Consider the following 24,320-nt stretch of genomic DNA (forward strand, 5'->3'; position numbering starts at 1 on the left):
CAGGCGCAGAGGCTGTGTGGTGTTGCCCGAAGGGGTGCTCCTGCCTCCAGCTACTGGGATGGGATGCCCACACTCTCACATCCGCTCCTTCTTCTCCCTCCACAACAACTTCCCTGTTCTATTAGATATGTGAATCCTGCATCCCCTGAACCTTGTTTCCCGCCTCCCAGCGAAGCAGCTGGAGCTCCTGTGGCTGCATCCAGGCTACTCTCTCTTCTTCCAGTGCTTGCATCCTGTTCCAACCCCACGGAGTCTACTGGGTTGTGAGGTTTTAGTTTTCAGCAAAATATTCAGATATGATTTTCATCTGCTCAGTGTCTATTTTTCTGTGAAATTTTTTTCTATTTGTTTTTCTACAAAACTCTGGTTTTACAAAATTGTATAATGTTGCCTTTATTACTCAGCATTGAAGGTGAGTTTTATTCAGTTCAGTGTGGTGCAAAATGCTCATATTTTGGAAAGAAGAGGACATTTTCTTTTAAACCTGACCAGGTGGTTTTGTGTGAGTCCCACTTGCCATCCCTACGTCCCTCTGGGAAGAGAGAGGCAGCTGTGAGCTTTCCCGCAGCAGCACACTCCCCCGACCTCCTCTCCCACCAGAGGCGCCAAGACCTGCACACGTGTCTTCATGCACCTCCATCACTCGCGCTCCGGCCATGGGGCCCTGTCCACACAGCCACAAACCTGGGGCCCCCACCGCCAAGAGGCGCCTCCTTCAGCAGCTCCCCCCAGACACAGAGCTCTTGCTCTGCAGCGCACCCCTGGCTTCCTCCCACACATACCTCCACTTACTTCCACTCCACTTACTTACAAGTCCCATGGAGGGACTTGGGTGTCAGCTGTATTTCTGTTTTGCTCAAATTTAAATTTGACTTTTTGGTTATCATTCTTGTTGGTACATTTGGACAATTTCCAGGAAGTAAGGGAGAAATGTTGATTATGCCACCATGTTCAAAGCAAAAATCAGGCCCTTTTACTCTAACTAGTAACCTGGGACTTGGCTAATGTGCTTCCCACTTTACTCCCCTGCCGAGCCGTCTGCCCCACTTGTGCCCGACAGCCCCCCACAGGCTCCAGCGCATACACGCTGACTGGCCCACAGGGGACTGCTCTGCAGACACCCAAGGCCTGCCCTCAGCACCCCGACCCCAGCACGGGTGGCAGCAAGATGCAGTAGTGCCTGCAGATCAGTCTCCCCGCTGCCTCTCAGATCCACCGCAAACGCCACCTCTCCATCCGTCCTCCCTGAGCCAAAGCGCCAGCTCCCGTGCACCATGTCTGACCAGGTGATTCAATGACTTGTGTGTCACTTTTCTTTCTGGCTAGCCTGGGAACTCCTGGAGGCCGAAGGGCCACCATTCCACTCTTAACCCCTGTTCCCACCTCAGAACTTAGCAGAGGGGAGGTGCTCCAGGCAAGGGCACAATAGCCTGGACAATAGGCATGCAAGTCAGTACCTGATGCTTCCCTGGTGTGTGCAACTGAGTGGAGCAGCCTCTGGCCCATAACCCGGCCGGCTTCCACCAGTCTGTGCGTGCGGCTGGGGAATGGAGCAGGCGGGTGTCTCTGGAGGGCCAGGCAAATATTATGTCAATCCGGAAAGAAAGGAGATCTGGAATTTGTTTGGCTCCTACTCATTCAATTTAAGAAACAATTTAAACACATCAATATTTAAAAAAAGGAAAACTCAGCCAAGCTATAAAAGAGGCTGCTGCAGATGAGAATGAGTAAGGTTCCCATGGGTGACCTTGGGGAGCAGCCGGGACACCAAGTGCACAGCCCTGGGCCCCTGACCGTAGGCCCACCCAGGCCTGGGGTGCACCCTGCTGGTTGCACAGCCATGGCCTTCCCAAGGAGGCCTGTGCCCAGCCCACACCTGCAACTCTTATGGACCGCAGACTTGGGGATACAGAGGGTCCAGACGGGAGATCAGGAAGGAGGCGCACTCACCATGCCAGCTGGGAACTGGCCAGTGCCCAGCACCAGGGATGGCGTAAAAACTCTGCTTGTTCACATGTAGGCTGAATCTCTCTGATTTTGTCTGTAAAGTAGAGCTAATACTTCCTATTCTTGAGGTATGTGCAGTAAGTGAGAAAACCTATATTAAAATGCCTGGCCTAGGGGCTCGGGGCTTACTGAGGTCCTGCCCCTCACAGACCACTGTGATCCCCCTCCCTGCAGATCCCACACAGTCACACTAACTCACACCCATTTGCTGAGTGTGACCCGCTCATCTCCCTGCCCTCTACTGGCTCCTGTCTCCAGCTACCACACACTGCTGGGGGCTGGATGGGTGTCCTGGGCCAGGCCCTGGCTCAGAGCCAAAGGGCCAGGTGTCTCTTATCAGTGGCCTCAGCCCATGTAAGCTTTTCTGCACCACTGTTAGCTGGCCAGGGAGAAGGGAAGAGAAAATGGAAACGCATAATACTGTGGTCTGCAACTGCCTATTTCATACTTCATCGCAGGAAGTCCGTGTTTGTAGTTGATTTAAGAACAAGGACACAGGACTAATTAGATGGTGCCTTCGGAAAGACGGCAGTGACTCACTTTAGCCAGGAAGGCCTGTTCTCTAACCTATCCTAAAGCAAGTCTGCTGCCTAGCAGGAAGGGCTCCAAAGAAAACTACCTTCTGAGCAAACTGTCTGCATGCACAGCGAGCTGGGTGTGAGGCACACACCTGTGATGGGGATGAGATGAGGGCCACAGGGCCTACGCACGCCCTGGGGTGAGGTCCTCGGCCTGCTGCAGCTACAGGCAGCCCCTCTCTGCATCCCGGAATGTCTCCCTGTTTCATTACAAATTCATCTCCAAAGACAGGGCTCGCTCTGCCCACTGCCAATCTCTGAAGCTAATACACAAATTTATAGTCATTTCCCAGGCTCATGCTCCTAAATTAAGAGGCATAATTACCAGCAGGGCCTGCTTCAAATGAACAAGCACCAGGGAGATGGGCTGGCAGCCTTGGACCAGCCACAGCTGCCCCTGGGGAGCTGCTAGGTAGTGCTCACGCACTGGGATGGGGGTGGGGTGCTCCACAGGGCGCCCCCAAGGAAGCTAGACAAGTGAACTTCCAGGTACAGACAACCCCAGGTCAGCGGGCTCACTGTCACAGCCTCTTCTGAGGCCCTGCTTCTCATTCTGCTGGAGGGAAAGCTGAGGCCGAGGGGTGGAATGTGCTCTGGATGCCCACCCCGGAGGGTCCCTCACTCTGCTGGTTCCATGTGGGTTTCCTGGAGCCATGCAGGAGGGGAGGGCGAAGGGACAGAACCCACCCTGCCCTTGTGGTGACAGACGAGGGCCAGGACTCAGACTACAGAGTCACAGGTCCGGGACAGAGACCCCCCTGTGCCACACACCCAACGGAAGGGCCACATCCTCTGGGAACTGACCGTGGTGCCTGGGCCCAGCAGCTATGCCCTCCCCCCTCCTTCCACCAGAGCCAGATGATGGTGCTTCGGGCCGAGATGGAGGAACAGGGATGGGACAGAACCTCCCACTTAAAACAAACAGCAGACAGCAAAGAGCAGGGCCCAGAAGGGTGGGAGCCACAAGGTAGGCCCATCCACTGCCCAGCTCACCACTGAGAGAGTCAAGACAGCACAGCCAGGAGTTGGGGAGACCGAGGCAACCAAAGCTCTCAGTACTGGGGTGTGCCAGGAGGCCCCTGAGCATGCAGAACTGTGATGGCATATCAGGAGAGCAAGAAGCCCCAGGCCAGGGACCGGACACAAGAAAGGGCAATGCTCAGCCAGACTGGAAGCCCCTGCCCTCGGGGAGCCAGGACGGCCCAGCCATAAACACGCCACCAAGAAGGCCACACCATTCCCTTCAGCTTCACAATATTCCTGAAGGGAGCTCGGGGGCCTCGTGCGGCCGTGAAGGTGTCCAGAAGCCAGCCAACACACATGTGGGAATAAGCAGAGAGTGATGTTAGCGGGTAATATGACTAAATTCCACATTTTCAGGAGGTAAGCGGAGACATGGAAGAGAAAAGACCAAAGTAAAATTTAATAGGGATGAAAACTACAAGGCCTAAAATAAAACATACATGGATTATCTTAATGGAAGATTAAATACTAAGTAGGAAAAAGTCAGGGGCCTTGAAGACACAGCAATACCAACAATTCAAAATGAAAAAGCAGAAAGAATCTTAAAAAATGGAAAGCACACAGGTGGGATGACGCCGGAGACCTGGAGGGCTTCCCAGGGGGCGAGAACAATGAGGCCACAGAGCGAGAACAGAGCCACCACACAGGGGCGTCGTGGCACAGCGACGGGACCCTGCCACAGGAAACCCCAAGTGAGAGGCCAGCAGGATGCCTGCAAAGCCCTGAAGGGCCAAAGCCTTGTCAGCTAAGGAGTGGCGGCAAAGAGAACAGACAGCCTTGGCTGGCCTGCTGAGGGAAGGGGAGAGCACTGGTCTGCTGAGGTTGGAAGTGAGAGGGACCCTGCTGCCAGCCTCAGAGGAACAGGACAGTAACAGAGCGCGTGAACCGCCACCCACCCACGAGGGGAGCTGGATGAACAGACGGACGGACGGGAGCAGAGCTGAGAGGGCGTGGCTCCTGAGCGAGCGGCCCAGGTGCCCAGCACAAGCCTCACAGCAGGAGCGCCAGGCTCCCTATGGCCACCCAGCCTGGTGCTCCACAGTGTCTCTGTGACGGTCCCGTTCCGGGAGGAGGCCTGGCCCATCAGACCGACAGCTCAGAAACGTCAGAGAACTTTATGCTAACGGTGCTTGAAGCTAGCTCATTAGAACAGCGTAAGCTTTAAACAGAGACTGCGTTTCAGTTTCATTTGGGAGGCTACACGGTTTGATCCCAGGAGCTGCCCCCAATTCCACAAAGCAGTATCAGCAGGAGCGGGAGATGGGCCCCAGCCCGGAGGCCATTCTACTGCTGAGCACCAGGGAGGGTGCTCGCTCACTCAGCACCTGCCAGTACCACAGAGGGTCCCTGCCTTCCCGGGGCTCAGCCGATGCCCTCTCCCCAGAGCCGTCTGGGCAGGAATGTCAGGGCTCCCAGAGTAGAGAGGCAGAGGGAATCCTGGTCGAAGGCCACTTTCCTGCTCAGCTTTGGACCCACTGAGCACCAGGAAGGTCTGTAGTGTCTTCTCGGGGAGGGTGAGGGACCCAGAGCTGACTCCTTATCAATTTCTCCTCCAGGCAGCGGAGCACACCAGGAAGGGCAGGCCCTCACAGCAGAAAGCAGCAGCCCAGCAGGACAGTGTGCCCAAGCTGAATTTTCACCCAAGAAGGCCATTTCCCAGGTCAGCACCTTTGCTAAGAAAGAGAACTCTCATGAGTCCCCAGCTTGCCAGTGCAGGGAGCAAGCCACCGGAGAGCCCACGGGGCCACTATCCTGAGGGCTGCAGAGGGTGTCCCGGCAGCCCAGCAAACCGTGCCTTCGCTACAAGGCAGCAGCAGGCAGGGGCCCAAGGGGCAGACTTGTAGAAATCAAGTGTTTCAGCTGAAAGCACAGGAAGAGCTTTTAGTCGTACAGCTCTGGAAACAAGACAGGCATCTTCCCCCAACCTGTGTGCCACCAACTGGTCACAGTTCCTGCTGCCCACAGATGTGGAAGTCTGTCCGCCTGCATGGAAAGGAGCCGCGTCTGGGGCAGAGTGGTGTCAGCACGTGAGCCTCCACCAGGGCTACAGAGCTGACTGGCTCTGGGAGGCTGCCTCCCCCAGGACATAAGCTGTGTACATGGAGGTGGGGGTCAGGAGGCGAAGAAAGAGCCAGTGAATGTGGGTACACAGAGCAGACACCTGGCTGCAATTCCAAGGGCTCCATGGATCCCTCAAGGTCTCGGTGGATGCCAGACAGAAATTGCTGCTTAAGGAGACAGGACAGGAGTGGAGAGGTCCCGCTGGGGAGGGCCTTCCTCTGCAGTTAGCTTGGCTGGGTGGCTTTTTAAGCCGAGGCAGATACACACTTCCAGGGTTCCTGCTCCCGGAAGGTGCAGAAGTACAGTCAGATGGGGGCCTGCAAATGTGGGAGCCCACCCTGGGGCGCAGGGTGCTCTGCACAGGGAAGAAAGCAGCAGAGCAGCAGAGCAGACCCCATCACAGTGGAGGATGGTCAGCACCCTCAATGGGCCATGAGCACCAAGGCCAGGCCCACAGCCCAGCCAGCCCTCCAGCACACAGCCCCACCCCCCGAGGTACTGGCAGTGCAGGGGAGGGCCGCCCCCAGGGCCAGCGGGAATGCTGTGAATTACTACCCAGTGAGTGGCAGCGTCACTGGGCACAGTCACATTAAGAACTGGGAGCTGGGGAGGAGATGTGCCAGGAAGAGACCCCACAGAGACACGAGCGGCTTAGGGGCCATAAAAACGTTGTCCTGAGAACAATGTGTGCAAGGCCTTCTGGGCAGGATGCCCTGCTTGGGATGACCCACGGTTTTCAACAGGAACCTGTGACTGTTGCAGGCTGACTCCAGCTCAGTCAGTTTTGTGGGGTGGGGCCTGCCTTCTCCTTTCCCCCTCTCCTGACCCCAGAAAGAGGCCTGGAGTCACATGGGGAATGCAGAGCTAGCAGCTAGGTAACACAGCAGTGTGGAAGAAATGGAAATGAGAAAACACCTGGGAATACACCTAACAAGCCATGTGCTAGGCTCACCTGAGGAGAGTGGCTGGGTGCAAGGGCAGGGCCCGCAGCAGACAGATGCAGGAGCACCTCGCCGTTGGCAGGACAGTCCGGCAGGGAGCCCACCCTCCCATGCTCACCTGCAAACCAAGGCCCACCTGAGAGCTAACGCTAAACTTCCCTGGGGAGAGATATGAGAGCATCTCCAGAAACGCTGGAAAACAGAACCCTCAGGAGCCATGCCCATCAACAGCAGTGTCCATGGTTCTGTAAGTCAGCGGAGGCTGCAGAGGCCCCAACAGGACAGCCCCCAGCCTCCTCCACACTGGGAGGTGCCTTCTCCTTTCTGGAGGGATGCAAGGACCTTCTGCAATCAAGGGCCAGAAATTACACCATTAAAAGTTTATTTTCTAAGCTAAGAAATCACCTTCACAGGCCCCTCTCTCTAAAATGCAGGTGGATCCTTGCCCAGTAGCAAGCCGAACCACCAGCATTCCTAAGGTCTTTGCAACTGGACAAAATGCAGACCAGCTGGACAGATGGGAAGACCTGGGGACGGTCAGCTGCTTTCCATGCCCACATCCAGTCCTGGAACATGTCCTGGAAAGTCGCTTCCTGGAGGCCAGGCTGGCAAGGCTGGAGCCTGACGGCAGGGGCACCTGTGTGGGGCGCCCAGCCCGTCACTGGCCCGTCCTTGCCCAAAGAGCCAGGACAGTGCCCGCCTCAGGGCTCTGTCAGGACCCATGACTCAGCAAACAGTGACCACTGCTGTATGACCAAGGCCATGCCTGTGACCAGGATGCCGAAGGTGATGGTGAAAATCACGGGTCACTTGAGCCCTGCCTCAGGGCAGCCCCGGGTGGCGGCTGGAAGCCAGCTCCTCGTCCCTCAGTCACAGAGGGCCTTCAGCCTGGAGCTCTTGCCAGGGACTCTGCTCTTGCTCTCTGAGGCAGCCACTTGCCAACCAGCCTCAGACATCCCAGGTCGGCTCAATGCTAAATTCTAAAGATCTCCTCATCCCTAAAAAGGGCTTCTCTCAGACCACTGAGCTGCCCCCAGGAAATGGCCCCAGGCCACCTCTCCAGGCCTCTGGCCACAGTCCCCAGGCAGATGCTGGGCCGGCTCCCCGGGGGGCAGGGGGTGGAAGCCAGCAGGAGTGGTTAAGGGGAATGGGGCTCAAGGACTGTGTAATTCACAGAGCTGTGAGAAGTGTAATTCCTCTTAAATCAGAAGATAAACCTTCAATTCTCACTCCCTGAAGTATATAAAATATTGGGGGATTTTTATAGTTATAATCACAAAACTCATTTCCTTGCCGCTGCTGGCCACCTCTAATTAGGGTGAGTATGTCAAGGACACAACCATGGCCCAGGACATTGCTCCCTGGGTGTTAACTGCATTGTGCTTATGCGTCCTAACTAGCACAGGTTTTGCTAATTAATAACAGGAAGTCAAACTGTTTTGTCATCTGCAATTAGTTAAAGATGTTTACATTTTTCTTTTTTTTCTTCCCCTCCTTTCCTAAATCCTGAAGTGACTTTGGGCCAGAAAACAGCACCCAGGATGCTGGGGGCAGGGCACGAGGGCTCAGGCCCCGCTACAACCTGGGCAGAGGGTGGGAGGGTGCAGCCAGCAGACTTCTCACCATCCAGCCCAGAGGAGGGGGCCACCCTGTCCCTGCTTTCCTGAGACCACTGACTGCAGGTGGCTCCTGGTACCACCGCTGCCCCAGGAAGGGGCAGGGCTGCAGAGCCAGGCTAGCCCCTTCAGCTGCTCACTGCCTCCATCAGCTCTGGGGTTCCCGGCAGAGCAGAACCTCCTCCTAACCACACCATGTAAGTGCTGATGGTGACCTCCACCCTGACAACACGACCACAGACCTGTTGGGCCACCCAGTCTTTTACTCCTTGGCAGGTCACAGAAGACACAGCTGGACCCAAGGAGGGTCTGGAGGGAGAACAGACGCTTGCAGGTTCGCTGAGTGAGTGCGGCCTGCTTGCGGTCCTGTCTCCTGGCACTGCCGTGCCTCATTTTCCCTTTAGCTGGGGAAGAGAGAGATGTGAAAGCACCAACGTGAAGCAAGCGAAAGGTCAGACAATCAGAAGCAGAGCTTAAAAACCTGTCAAAGGAGAAAGCTACATCCCAGGTCTAAAACAAGTCTGAAAAAACAATCCCGATCTGCAAAAGGGAGCCACCAGTACCTTGGGGCGCTGCTGAGAATCACCTCGGGGCAGAGCCAGGTCCAAGTTCGGCTCATCTCTCTAGGGTCAGTGCCGTGGGACAAGGCACGTCTCACCAGAGCCCCAGTGGAGGACCTGCTCCAAGCCCCAGTGGCCAGGTAGACGGGGGTGGCCCTCCACCCTGGTTGATGCCAGAATCACAGGGCAGCGGTCAAATAATATCCTTGCCTGGCCCCTTGCCAGGGATTCTAATTTAATTGGTCCAGAACAGGGACTTGGTGTCCATTTAAAGCCATGGGAGATTTACATAAGAACAGAGACTATACGGGTCCAAAATAAGAAAACCCACAACAAGAGATGGCCACCCCTCACCCCATGTCCTTTCAGAGCATAAGGAGACACAGCGGCCCCCGCCAGTGCTCCAGCACTGCTCAGCACCACCCCGGGCAAGCTGGGGCCTGCAGGACAGCCTGTCCTTTCCACAACCCTCAGGAGCTGGCGAAGGGCCAGGGTCAGGGCTTGTGTCAGCCCCAGGGAGTCCTGGTGTCTGGGCGCTGTGCCAATGGCTCAACCCCAAGGCCTCGGGCTGGGCGTGTGCCCAGTGTGGCTTCCCTTCACTTCTCCTGTATGACATGCATCATGACACAAGGCCTTAGGCACGGCTCGGTTCAGGTCAACACCGAGGCAGCAAGGGTGGCATGCTGACACACACATAACATTGGGGGCTCCCCATAGTGTCTGCAAATCGGTGCATCAGAAGCCACAGAAGACCCGCACCCCACTCTGGGGCCTCCTCAAAGTCAACCAGAATCAGGCCCCTATTGAAGGAGCCTGGAAGGCCAGTGGGTGAGGAGGAGGCATGATACCTGCAGGTCTGAATCATCCTGGTTCACTGAAATCAGGCCACCCCACACTGTCCCAAGCCCCACCCCACCCCCAGGGCAGGGGAGAAGGCCTTCCGGTGAGCAACAGGTAGGCAGGTTCCCCGTTCAACTGGGAATGCTCCCCTGAGAACTCGGACACGAGCAGGAGGTCCCTGGGCATCCCTGGCACCTGGAGACAGGCATGGGTAACACTCACGTTGGAAAACCACCCACAGCAAGAAGGACCACGCGTGGTGCTGCCTTGTAGCTGCTTCTGACGACTAGGCCAAGTGCACTGGAAGCACAGCGCTCCCGTGGCAGCCCCTCCTGACCACCCACCACACCTGCCCAGAGGCACCCGAGCACCCTTATCAAATGCGCACACCTACGCAGATCCAGCCCCTCTCCCGGGGTGCCCTTCCTGTGCCCCAGACTTCCTGTCCCCTCCTGCAACTGTTGCATCTCTAGCCCAACTGGGCTCAGCTGGAACATCCCTCAATCTGACGTGACCGTGCGGCTATGAGCTGCCCTCCTAGCCCTTCAGAGGTAGCACTGTGCAGACTGCCTTATGTGGGCCCGGCCATGCCCACCTGCACGCCCACCTCCCATGAAGCAGCTCTCATGGGGTCATGGGTGAAATTCTGTCACTGGCCATGGGTGACTCTGCTCCTTGCCAGCCCATCCCTCACTGAAGCTTCCTTCTCTGGCTCAGGGTGAAACCGCCTTCCTTGGGCCGACCCCTGGCCAGAGCAGCTTAACAGGACTCTAACCCCAGGCCCTACCTGCCTGGCTTCCTAGGATGTAAATGCGCCCAGAGGTTCCTCTGGCCTCCAGACCCGGGGACCCAGTGCCCCATGGCCCCTCGGCCCCAGTGTTTCCCTCCCAACGTGCACTCCCCAACACCGCACCAGTGGACTTCCCTGCCACCATGCAGGCCAGGTGCCTGAAGCCAACTCAGGCCCCTCGCCCTCACGCACCCCCCTGCTTTCAGCACAGCCCAGGCTGACCCCTGTAGCCCTCCCTCATTCTGCCTCACCAGTGGCACGGCCAACCATGGGTCCCCATCTGCTGGCACTGGGGCTCATCCCTGGCCATGCCCCCTCATCCCCAGCGTGGTCCCTGTGCCATCAGCACCCCTCTGCCCACAGTGGGGGCCCACAGTGGGGGCCGCAGTGACCACCTGATGCTGTAGGGACAGTAGCATAATGGATAAAGCAACTCAAGGATGCGTCATTTCAGCTGGGGGCTGTTCCTGTCTGGTAGGCTAGACAACTTGCTCTAGGTCATGGGCTGACAAATGATGACACCGAAACAAGGACCTGGCCCAGGACACAAGCCCCTGAGCCCGTCCCAGTGTCCCTGGACCCCAGAACCAGCTGGCAAGCGGCCTGGGTCACAGCAACCCAAGAGAACGCATAGACATTGCCCGTGGCCCCTGTGGCTTTGTCCTCAGAGAGAGAGCATGGGCGGCAGCAGCATGGAGGGGCTTAGAGTTTGTACAGGACATACAGGCTCCAAACCAAAGTGCGTTTATCCCCCAAAGGGTGGCAAGGAAGCCTGGCTGGGCTCATCCTGTGCACGCATCACCTGTATGTGCCCCCCGCCAAGGCTCGGCAAGCAGCCCCCAGGGCAGGGAGCTGATGTGCTCTGAGGGAACGTGCATCAGAGGCAGCCCCGCCTGAACAGAGAAACAAACCTGTCCCACAGCAGCCACATGCAGGCTGAAGGGCCCCGGGCCAGCGTGGACGCACCGGGAGGCAGGCCCTGCCCAGGCCGAGGGTGGGCGTCAACCCACTGACAGCTGCTGATGTGGCTTTCCACACCTGCTTTATTGCCATGCAGGTCGCGCACGGCCTGGGCTCTAGGCGTATGGCCATTCCTAGCTTAGGACAAGGCAGGGGACACCCTGCACGCGTCTGCCCCTGGGGGAGAGAGGACTCGGCTTCTGAGCCCCACCCCTTTCCACTGGTGTCTGCATCTCTGAGGCCAAGACGCCCTGTGGCTGTCCGGGGCCTGGATGCTCGACCTGCAGGACAAGTCATGGTGGGGACAAGGATTTCTGCCTGGGGCCCAGGATCTACGGCGCCCTCAGCCTTGGGCCTCCATTCAGCACCAAGACCAGTACCAAGGCGCATGTCTCAGGGACTCACCACATCTGCTCTCTGTTTCTGGCCTCCCAGCTCCTCCAGGGCCTGCGACAGCTGAGCCTTCAAGACAAGAAGAAATGGGTCAGTGGACCTGCTCTTCCCCAGCCTGCTCCGAGGCCCTGGATTCCCACCGAATGCTGCAGGCGGGGAAGGTCACCAAGGGGCAGCCAGAAAGGGGTGAGAGTAGAGTCCCTCTTCTTAGAAGTAATCAAGGGAACTTTCCTGACAGGACCAACACCCCAGAAACCCTCTGATGCCCTGACACCACTGTCCACTGAACAGGACTCTGGATCCAGTGAAGAAAGCCCCCAGCCTGGAGCCTGACCCCAGATGGCAGAGATGCAAGGCAGGTCTTGACCATCCATCTGGCCAACGATGGTGCCAGGCCTGACATAGCTGAGGGGGCTTGCGCCAGCCCAGCTCACTTCCTCACAGAGCCCCAGGCAGGGGCTGAGGGGCTGCCCCAGGTGGTCTGGACATGCCCTCTGGATGTCCATGGAAGCCACTACAGAGCAGGGAGCATGCCAGACTCCAGGGGAGAGCTAACCGGATCCAGGTCCCAACTTGCTGCGCCCCACCCACGGCCGTGCAGCCCTGCCTCAGGACTCCCGGGGGTCCTTGGCATCATTAGGCCAGGATGTGCCCATGGAGCAGGACAACCGCTCATGCACTTGCCCAGGAAATAGTCAAAATACGAGAATCCAGTGAGTCGTGGATGTATTAGTTTCACATGCTATGTGGTGAGTGCCTCATACACGTGGGACGCAGTCAGCCACCCATGGGGTCCCCAGGGTCCAGGAGCCACCATGAGGAAGGGCCCACCACGAGAGGGGCTGGCTCTCACCTGGGGAACCGGGACTGCACCCAGCCTGCCGACTGGAAACCCAGTCCTCGCCCAGAGGGGCAGGAAGGCCACCACTGCGCTGTCACGCACATGGCCACCTCTCTCAGGGACCCTGAGAGGACACAGCACGCAGCTGCTGAGGCATGAGGAAGGGGAGGCCGGCAGCACTGGGGCCTCCCATGGGTGTGGTGATCTGTACCAACTCCCAGCAGCACTGGTCACAGCCCAGGCACCTGAGCCGTGTGGGGATCTGTGGCACCCACGGATTGGTACCCACGGAAGCCCAGTGAGCTCATGTTCCGGGAAATGACTAAAAGCAGAGGGGACTATGGGCCAGTTGGGAGACAGGAGAGTCAGGACTGACAACTGGGCCTCTGATCCGCTCCTACACGCCAAGCCTACACTCCTGGTGCCCCTTAGACCCACTAAGCTTGGTGCCAGTCCTGCAGGCCTGCGAAGCGGCTCCCTGCCAGCCTGCCTCAGCTTCACCTCAGGCTCAGTGCCAAGGAAGAGGCACGGCGGGTGGTGCAGAGTCAGTGGGCAGTGACCTCACTGGACACCAAAGCCAAGGCCACTGCTCGTGGGCAGGAAGTGGTCTTTGGAGAAAGCCTGGGAGAGGAGCACAGGACCGAGGTAACCATCATGGCCCGCCTGTAAATTCCTTCACCACTGCCCCAGAGCTGAGACATGTACATGGAAGGAAGCCAACCATAGAGAGGCACTTGGTCCCCCTGACAGCAGGTTCAGAGGCTCCTCTAGAAGGCAAGCAGCCCCTGGGCAATGCGGGGGACCAGAGGCCCCGTCTCTGGCTCGGGGTAGACCTCCTCAAGGCTGTTCCTCTCCAGCCCACATGGTTCCAGAGGCCAGAGCCTGAGATGAAAGCCCCCAGAGGGCACAGTGCCCCCTACCCAGCTTTTGTCCATGCACTCCCACAAAGTGGTTCTCTTCCTGGTCCTACTTCGGGCAAAAACCAGGCCCAGGAGCCAAGCTGCCCCACACCCACTGAGTGTTTAGAACGAGACAGCTCTCTGCACCCAGTCCAGGTGGCAGAGCATGCCCGGCGGCCCCACCTGCCGGCCCCTTGGGCGGTCTTCTCCCAGTGTTCCACAGAAGGCACTCCCCTGCCCACCCCATCTCAGGGCTGTGGGGAAAAGCCCAGGAACCCTCAGCCTTCTCCACAGGGTCAGTGCTAGGAGTATGCAGAGGACACATACAAAACAGTGAGAAAAAATACGTGACAGGACAGAAAAATGGGCAAAAGACACAGACACCTCCCAGGAGAGGAAAGTCATATGGCGGACAAGTGCATGAGAAGCACAGTAAACAGGGAAGTGCAAACCCAGTACCAGCATAAAAAGCCCCTGGTGCATCCATCTGAGCAGCAGAAACAGAATTCTGGCGATCCTGCCAACTCGGAAGGATGTAAACAACTGGATCATCTATGCTGATGCACGAACGTGAACTAGCCGACCACTCAAAGAAGCGATCTATATGTCCAGAGGTTTCACATTCACATGCCCTCCAACTCTGTGACTCTATGCCTAGTATTACATTCAAATGAAACTGCTGACAACTTCAGGATTAAAGACAGTGGCATGAGAGGTGAGACAGAGGCTTCCTCCTAAAACCACACACAATTTGAAAATATAGTTGGTGCAACAAATCCTGAGAGAGCAACAGGAAAGAGGACTGTGCCAGACTGCATACACCTGGAAAAAAGAGCAGACCTCAAGGAATAGAGTAATGTACCAAAGCTGTGGCGTGGTGGGACCCAAGCCCTTCTCCAACACCAGCTCACCAGCGGGAGGAAGAGAAACGGAGCAGGGAGGGAGTAGAAGGCCTGGGACTGCTGAATACCTGGCTCTGGAGATCTGCTCTGGGAGTATAAACCTATATTTCATAGTGCTTTCATGGTGATTACGGGGTTGGAAAGCTAATACAGGCAGAACTCCTGCAGAGACTGAGATTCCAGCCACTTGTGGAAAGCACGGATCCATATCCGGCTGCTCTGGGACAAAAGCTTATACCTGTGTGCTGGGCCCATTGGTTCAGGCAGTGGAGACAGGCATAGCAGCCGGGAAGCAGGAAACAGCTCTTTCCTCCCCCCAGGCACCAATACCGCTCCCCTGTGACCCCTGACATTGCTTCAGGGGCTGAGCAGCTCGAGAGAGTAGAGCTTCTGGACACTAGAGGGTGCCATACACAAATATGAAATGCCAAAGGAACCTGATCCAGAGTAAAATTAATATAACTCCAGAGAGAGATTTAAATGACATGGACCTTATGACTCTTCCTGAAAGGGAGTTCAAAATAAAAATTATCAACATGTTAATGGAGGTACAGAAAGATATCCAAGAACTCAGGAATGAATTCCGGTCGGAGATCCAATCATTGAAGAGCACAATGGAGGGTATTAAAAGCAGATTGGATATGGTAGAGGAGACGATAAGTGAAATAGAAACTAGAGAAGAGGACTACAAAGAAGCTGAGGCACAGAGAGAATAAAGGATCTCTAAGAATGAAAGAACATTGAGAGAACTGTGTGACCAATCCAAACGGAATAATATTCGCATTATAGGGGTACCAGAAGAAGAAGAAGAGAGAGAGAAAGGGATAGAAAGTGTCTTTGAGGGGGTAGTTGCTGAAAACTTCCCCAATCTGGGGAAGGACATAGTCTCTCAGGCCATGGAGATCCACAGATCTCCCAACACAAGGAATCCAAGGAAGACAACACCAAGACACATAGTAATTAAAATGGGAAAGATCAAGGATAAGGACAGACTGCTAAAAGCAGCCAGACAGAGAAATAAGATCACATACAAAGGAAAGCCCATCAAGCTAACATCAGACTTCTCAGCAGAAACCTTACAGGCCAGAAGGGAGTGGCATGATGTATTTAATTCAATGCAGTAGACGGGCATCGAACCAAGAATACTTTATCCGGCAAGATTATCATTTAAATTTGAAGGAGGGATTAAATAATTTCCAGATAAGCAAAAGCTGAGAGAATTTTCCTCCCACAAACCATCTCTACAGTCTATTTTGGAGGGACTGCTATAGATGGAAGTGTTCCTAAGATTTAATAGCTGTCACAAGAGGTAATAAAACCACAGTAAAGAAAGTAGAACAGCTAATTACTAAGAAAATACAAAATTAAATTAACTATCCCCAAAGTCAATCAAGGGGTAGACAAAGAGTACAGAATATGATACCTAATATACAAAGAATGGAGGAGGAAGAAAAAGGATGAGAAAAAGAAAAGAACCTTTAGATTGTGTTTGTAATAGCATATTAACTGAGTTAAGTTAGACTCTTAGATAGTAAGGAAGTTAACCTTGAACCTTTGGTAACCACGAATCTAAAGTCTGCAATGGCAATAAGTACATACCTATCGATAATCACCCTAAATGTAAATGGACTGAATGCACCAATCAAAAGACATAAGAGTGACTGAATGGATTAAAAAAACAAGACCCATCTATATGCTGCCTACAAGAGACTCACTTTAAACCCAAAGACATACACAGACTAAAAGTGAAGGGATGGAAAAGATATTTCATGCAGCTAATAGAAAACAGGAGTTGCAGTACTTGTATCAGACAAAATAGACTTCAAAACAAAGAAAGTCACAAGAGACAAAGAAGGATATTACATAATGATAAAGGGGTCAATCCAACAAGAAGATATAACCATTATAAAGATCTATGCTCCCAACACAGGAGCACCCACATATGTGAAATAAATACTAACAGAATTAAAAGGGGAAATAGAATGCAAGGCATTCATTCTAGAAGACTTCAACACTCCACTCACTCTGAAGGACAGATCAACTAGACAGAAGATAAGTAAGGAGACAGAGGCACTGAACAACACATTAGAACAGATGGACCTAACAGACATCTACAGAACTCTACACCCAAAAACAACAGAATACACATTCTTCTCAAGTACACATGAAACATTTTCAAGAATAGATCATATACTAGGTCAAAAAAGAGCCTCAGTAAATTCAAAAAGATTGAAATTGTACCAGCCAGTTTCTCATACTACAAAGGTATGAAACTAGAAATAAATTATACAAACAAATGAAAAATCCCACAAAAACATGGAGGCTTCACAACATGCTCCTAAATAACCAATGGATCACTGGCCAAATAACAACAGAGATCAAGCAATATATGGAGACAAATGACAACATTAATTCAACACTGCAAAATCTGTGGGATGCAGCCAAGGCTGTGCTAAGAGGAAAGTATATTGCAATACAGGCCTACCTCAAGAAAGAAGAACAATCCCATATAAGCAGTCTAAACTCACAATTAATGAAACTAGAAAAAGAACAATGAATGAGGCCCAAAGTTAGTAGAAGGAGGGACATAATAAAGATTAGAGCAGAAATAAAATTGAGAATAAAAAAATAGAAAGAAAGAATAAAAGCAAGAACTGGTTCTTCAAGAAACTAAACAAAATAGATAAACCCCTAGCCAGACTTATCAAGAAAAAAAGAGAGTCTACTCACATAAACAGAATCAGAAATGGGAATGGAAAAGTCATGACAGACACCACAGAAATACAAAGAATTATTAGAGAATACTATGAAAAATTGTATGTTAACAAACTGGATAACCTAGAAGAAATGGACAACTTTCTAGAAAAATAAAACCTTCCAAGGCTGACCAAGGAAGAAACAGAAAATCTGAACAGACCAATTACCAGCAATGACATTGAACTGGTAATCAAAAACCTACCTAAGAACAAAACTCCTGGACCAGATGGCTTCACCGCTGAATTTTATCAAACATTTTGTGAAGATACAATACCCATTCTTCTTAAAGCTTTCCAAAAAATAGAACAGGAGGGAATACTTCCAAACTCATGCTATGAGGCCAGCATCACTCTAATACCAAAAGCAGACGAAGGCACCACAAAAAAAGAAAATTACAGACCAATATCCCTGATGAACATAGATGCAAAAATACTCAACAAAACATTAGCAAACCGAATTCAAAAATACATCAAAAAGATCATCCATCATGATCAAGTAGGATTTATGCCAGGGATTCAAGGATGGTGCAACATTCGAAAATCCATCAACATCATCCACCACATCAACAAAAAGAAGGACAAAAACCACATAATCATCTCCATAGATGCTATAAAAGCATTTGACAAAATTCAACATCCATTCATGATAAAAACTCTCAACAAATTGGGTATAGAGGGCAAGTACCTCAACATAATAAAGGCCATATACGACAAACCCACAGCCAACATCATACTCAACAGCGAGAAGCTGAAAGCTATTCCTTTAATATCGGGAACAAGACAAGGATGCCCACTCTCCCCATTTCTATTCAACACAGTACTGGAGGTCCTAGCCATGGTAATCAGACAACACAAAGAAATAAAAGGCATCCAGATTGGCAAGGAAGAAGTTAAACTTTCCCTGTTTGCAGATGAAATGATATTGTACATAAAAAACCCTGAAGAATCCATTCCAAAACTACTAGAACTAATATCTGAATTCAGCAAAGTTGCAGAATACAAAATTAATACACAGAAATCTGTGGCATTCCTATACACTAACAATGAACAACAGAGAGAGAAATCAGGAAAACAATTCCATTCACAATTGCATCAAAAAGAATAAAATATCTAGGAATAAACCTAACCAAGGAAGTGAAATAGCTATACTCTGAAAACTACAAGACATTCATGAGAGAAATTAAAGAAGATACCAATAAATGGAAACACATCCCATGCTCATGGATAGGAAGAATTAATATTATCAAAATGGCCATCCTGCCTAAAGCAATCTATAGATTCAATGCAATTCCTATCAAAATACCAACAGCATTCTTCAATGAACTAGAGAAAATCATCCTAAAATTCATATGGAACCACAAAAGACCTCGAATAGCCAAAGCAATCCTGAGAATGGAGAATAAAGCAGGGGGGATTATGCTCCCCAACTTTAAGCTCTACTACAAAGCCACAGTAATCAAGTCAATTTGGTACTGGCACAAGAACAGGCCCATAGACCAATGGAAAAGACTAGAAAGCGCTGATACAAACCCAACCATATATGGTCAATTAATATACAATAAAGGAGCCATGAACATACAATGGGGAAATGACAGCCTCTTCGACAGCTGGTGCTGGCAAAACTGGACAGCTACATGCAAGAGAATGAAACTGGATTATTGTTTAACCCCATACACAAAAGTAAACTTGGAATGGATTAAAGACTTGAATGTAAGTCATGAAACCATAAAACTCTTAGAAGACAACATAGGCAAACATCTCCTGAATATAAGCATTAGCAACTTCTTCCTGAACCCATCTCCTCAAGAAAGGGAAACAAAAGCAAAAATGAACTCATGGGACTACATCAAACTACAAAGTTTTTGTATGGCAAAGGACATCATCAACAAAACAAAAAGGCATCCTACAGTGTGGGAGAATATATTTGTAAATGACATTTCCAACAAGGGGTTAACATCCAAAATATATAAAGAACTTACACGCCTCAACACCCAAAAAGCAAATAACCTGATTAACAAATGGGCAGAGGATATGAAGAGACAGTTCTCCAAAGAAGAAATTCTGATGGCCAACAGACACATGAAAAGATGCTCCCCATCACTAATCATCAGGGAAATGCAAATCAAAACCACAATGAGATATCACCTCACACCAGTAAGGATGGCCAGCATCAAAAAGACTAAGAACAACAAATGCTGGCGAGGATGCGGAGAAAGGGGAACCCTCCTACACTGCTGGTGGGAATGCAAACTAGTTCAACTATTGTGGAAAGCAATATGGAGGTTCCTCAAAAAACTAAAAATAGAAATAACATTTGACCCCAGAATCCCACTCCTTGGAATTTACCCAAAGAACACAACTTCTCAAATTCAAAAAGACATATGCACCCCTATGTTTACTGCAGCACTTTTTACAATAGCCAAGATATGGAAGCAACCTAAGTGTCCATCAGTAGATGAATGGATAAAGAAGAGGTGGTACATATACACAATGGAATACTATTCGGCCACAAGAAAGAAACAAATCTTACCATTTGGAACAACATGGATGGAGCTGGAGGACATTATGCTCAGTGAAATAAGCCAGGCAGAGAAAGACAAATACCAAATGATTTCCTTCATTTGTGGAGTATAACAATGAAGCAAAACTGAAGGAACAAAATGGCAGCAGACTCAGAGACTCCAAGAATGAACTAGTGGGATGGTGGGTGGGGAGGGAGGGAGAAGGGGATTGAGGGGTATTATGTTTAGTACACATGGTGTGGGGGATCATGGGGAGAACAGTGTAGCACAGAGAAGGCACATAGTGGATCTGTGCATCTTGCTGCACTGATGGACAGTGACTGCATTGGTGTATGGGTGGGGACTTGATAATATGGGTAAATGTAGTAACCACATTGTTTTTTCATGTGAAAACTTCCTAAGAGTGTATATCAATCATACCTTAATAAAAAATAAAAAAACAAAACAATCTGCTGACCATGTGCACAGCCTCGGGGGCTCCTGAGAGGACGGACGTGGGACACTGAGTACCATCCAAGGTGACAGGACCACCAGGAGCAGACCCTCAGGGAGGCTCCAAAGAGCAGAAAGGCTGCTTTCTGTGGGGAGGTGGCAGTGGACAGAGCAGGACTCAGTGGGTGGGTCTGTGGACCAGGAGCACCGGGCTCTGGGCTGGCCTTGGGCGCAAGCCTTGAAGCAGCCTCCTGGACTACTGCTGTGTGAGCAGGGACTCCTCATTCGTCTGCCATTGGATAAGAACATGCTGGGGCAGAAAAGTGAAAGAAACGTCAGTGGGTCCCAGCCTGCAGCCCAGAGAGGCAAGCCGGGAAGAGCAGCAGTGGTGAGGCAGGGACAGACACCAGTGTCTTCAGGGCCCGTGCCCACTCCCTGGACAAGTGCCTGCCAGATGGGGCAGCAGAGCAGCGTCTCAGGGGAGGAATTCTGCTTCAATTTCAGAGCAACAGGCACTGGATTACCCACCTCCCTCTCCCCACATCACCCGGAAACCAGACGGAACCCTGGAACGGTGGCTGCCTGGCTCTGGGTGACAGGCAGCTCAGAACAGCCTGGGAGAAGGAAACGCAGGCGAGGTGAGGCCACCCACCCATCCCAGCTCACTGTCCGCATACAGCACCCTCAGGATGCAGGCACCAGGGGCAGGGCCTGGCAGGCGTGGCTGGAGGAGCTCCGCAGGAGGGTCAGGTCTGAGCGCACTCCACCAGGGAAGCCCCACGATAGTGAGAAGCCCAGGAGGAGGCACACAAGGCCCCAGTCACTCGAGGGACTGAGACCAGGGCCAGGACAGCAGCAGCACGGGGCATGCAGACATGGGGAGCAGGGTGGGCCCCAGGCCCACGTGCACCCTTGCTGCCCAGAAGTCCCCAGCCCTGCAGCCAGCCCCACAATGAGAGGGGGTGCAGCAGAGTCTCCCGGGGCTGCACCGACCCCCATGGCAAAAGGCCTTTATGGGCTTCAGTTTATTCAAATGTAAAATCATTTGAATTGTAAAATCAAGGATCTTTCATTTTTTTATTAGAACTCCCCTTGAGAACATACTTAAGTTATATAATCTCTACCCAGAAAAAGTTCACACTAGTGGCATCTGGCACTAGATAAGGCAGAGGGCCAGGTCTCCTGTCAGCAGCAGCGACACAGGTCAGCGCAGAGACTCTCAAAGCTGCCCCCACTGGACAGGCACCCTCCCGCACCCAGACGTGAGCACAGTCAGCCCACCTCAGTGGCCACCACCGTCCCAGGCCCCTGGATGCGGGGCCAGGATGACCCAGGCGGTCTGACCTGGCGAGTGCTGGTGCTCAGTTTGAACAAAATCCTATGGAGGGACTGAAAGGGGAACCCCCTTTCCCCAGATGTGCCCAAGCACCTGGATAAGGCTCCAGGGGGGTCTTGGGTGGACTCTGGAGGGGCTCTGCCCAGGCTCAACTTTTCGTAATGCCATCAAAGGCCCGGAATTCCTGTCGAAGTTGACAGAGAGCAACTCCCTCAACAGAACTAGGTGTCCTATGGTTCAGCCCCTGGGATGGCAGGGAGTACATGTGGGGAAGAGAGGGGAGACTGGCAGAGGGTCACGCGGTGAGGGTCACACCATGGCCCCCGGGGTGGAGGCGGGAGCAGCACCTGACGATCGGTGGGTTCCCAGACCCTGAGCCACGTTCTGTACACAGGAATCATACTAGAAGGTGGGACTCCTGCTCTAAGGACGTTTCTAAACCCTGAAAGCTAGGGATCACGGGCCAGGGCTGCTGGCACCCAACACAGTGGGCGGAACACTGCCCCACCCCAGCACCCCTTGTGCGTGGGGCTTTCATCAGCACCATGGCCAGCAGGGAACCCCAGCTTCCTCCTTGGATGGCTGAAATGTGTCTCCAAAAGACAGGTCGAGTCCCCCTGAGGGCCTGCGAAGGGGACTTACTTGGAAACAGCCCGTACATAAGTGAAGGTGAGGATCTTGAGATGTTGCTGTCCTGGGTTTAGGGTGGGCCCGGCAGCCAGTGCCAGAGTCCTCGTGAGAGGGAGGCCAGACACCGGGGACATGTCATAGCACCAGAGACTGGAGTGGTATGGCCACCAGCCCAGGTTCACCAAGGACGGCGGCTCCCCCAGAGACTGGGACACAAACACACTCTCCCTGGAGCCTCGGGACCGATGCTGTCAGTACCTCCACCTCGAACTTCTGGCCTCTAGGACCAGGAGAGTAAATTCCTGTTGTTTTAAGCCACCCAGTTTGTGGCCATTTCTTATGGCAGCCCCAGGAAGCTAACATCTCTGCCCCATTCCTGGCCCTGAAGCATCAGCAGGCATGGGGGGCCACGTGCGCCCAGCTCCAGAGTCTGCAGGTGGGAAGGCCTTCCTGGGAAGCAGGAGGAAAGGCCCACGACCCCCAGGGGCTCCAGTAGCAGCACCCGCATTACATGTTCTACACGCCTGCTGCAGGCACAGAACTGAAAAAGCAGAGCCTGCAGGACCAGCCTCAACACTGCTCACTTTACCCAGAGTCCAGCCCACAGTGAGACACAGGTGAAAGAGACCAGGTGGGGACAGTGGCACTGGGCAGGGACGGTGTCTGCATGGCCACAGGGGCTGCAGAAGCACAGTCTCAGTGCTGACCAGGGGAGACAGAAGTGGGTGGGAAGGAGAGGCCGGGAGGAGGGGCACACAGGTCAGGAGTGCAGCCTGCCTGCCCTGATGGTGCACGGCCAGTCAGCCCGGCCATGCTCAGCACGCACACCCAGGATGGGCATGGCACCGGGCCAGGCTTCCTCAGCAGCCCCTCCACAAGGCATCTGGGATGCCAGGAATGCTCACAGCCAAACAGGACACATGGCCCATCCATGTCCACCAATGCAGATGACGCCCTCGGAGGGACACCCATTAGAAACAAAATGTCAGGGAGCCCGTGTGCCACAGCACGTGGCAAGGCAGAGTCTGCCACAGATGATGCGACACCAGGAGCCCCACTGGTGACAGGACTGAGCCGCAGCAGGTGGGGGGACACAGAGACCCGCGCTGAGCACAGGTGCATGTGCCTGGCTGGCTTGCGGCCCCATCCAGGGACCACACCTCCCAGTCTGCCACTCCATAGTGGAGCAGCACGGAGCCCTGAAGGGGCCATGAGTCCTGATACTCCAGCCTTTCCTCAGAGGACTGGGAAGCAGGCACAAGGCTCACCTCACCTGAGGAAGGTGCAAGGAAGTCTGTGGGGAGCCTGGAGTGAGGAGGACCCGAAGGTCAGGCCCCAATCAGTGGGTGAGGGGTGGCTCTGCAGGGCCAGGCACCCACCTCCCTCTTGGAGGCTGCGGCTGAACCCTGATCAGAGCCTGTGGGCTGGGCTAGAACTCACCAGATGGCCCCCTCCCGTGGTAGTGGTAGGGGAGGGGCACAGGGTGGGTGGCTGCCACTGCGTGTGATGTTCCAGCCACATGACGCTCCCATGGAACAGCCCAGCCGCCCAACACAGTGCCGGTGGACGTGGGCCAGCGCCGCATCTGCAGGAGCAGCTCCTTGTCAGGCATCGTGTTTCAGCCACATCCCGCCAGCCCCCGAGACTCAGGAGAGCAGCCCACACATGGGCTACTCCTGCTTTTCCCTGAGGCCCCACCAGGCCCAGACTGCCACCTAAGCAGAGAAGTACCATCGGGCACATCAGCCACCATCATCCTTTTTACAGGAGGGTCAAGTTCTCCAATCAGGAAAGAATAATAACAAGTTCCTGAGTAAGAGCAGCAACTGCCCCTGTGAACCACCCAGGGTTGAAGGCTGATGTCCTGCCTAAAGCTACGCTGTCCCCGTCCAGGAGACGACAGGGCAAACATTCTCGCCTGAGCCTCACAGGAGGAGAGGGACAGGAAGCCTTGTGATGCCCATTTTTCCCTAAGCTGGAAGGCAGAAATTATTCCAGATCCACTGCAATCTGAAATTGGGATTTTCCACGTACCTCCATGCAGCACGGCAATCTGTTCTAATTAAATAACTGGAAAAGCACATCAGGCTGATATGCTCAATCAAGGTGGCAGGCGATGTGTATTTACAGCCCTGCTGCCAGAAATGGATTCATGACATGCCACGACCTTCCATGGCCACTTTATTAAATGGAATGAATAAAGAAAACCCACACACGGGGCACAGCCTTCCCC

General features: G+C 53.2%; 1 protein-coding gene across 9 annotated transcripts in view; it reads right to left on the reverse strand.

Moving 5' to 3' along the window:
* The window catches only part of MAD1L1 (mitotic arrest deficient 1 like 1), a 418,618-nt gene that overhangs the window by 191,606 nt on the left and 202,692 nt on the right, over positions 1-24,320 (reverse strand). For 6 of the 9 annotated variants that reach the window (XM_037008488.2, XM_037008490.2, XM_037008486.2 and 3 more), the window contains one exon: positions 11,782-11,838. The exons of 1 other annotated variant lie outside the window; for it this stretch is intronic. In XM_037008488.2, coding sequence (XP_036864383.1) covers positions 11,782-11,838 — 57 coding nt within the window. Of the gene's footprint in view, positions 1-76; positions 82-8,789; positions 8,813-11,781; positions 11,839-24,320 lie in introns of those variants that run through there. 2 more of the 9 variants (XM_073214940.1, XM_073214939.1) reach the window with 2 other exon arrangements.

This window comes from Manis javanica, chromosome 10 (genome assembly GCF_040802235.1).
Source record: "Manis javanica isolate MJ-LG chromosome 10, MJ_LKY, whole genome shotgun sequence".
Taxonomy (NCBI): domain Eukaryota; kingdom Metazoa; phylum Chordata; class Mammalia; order Pholidota; family Manidae; genus Manis; species Manis javanica.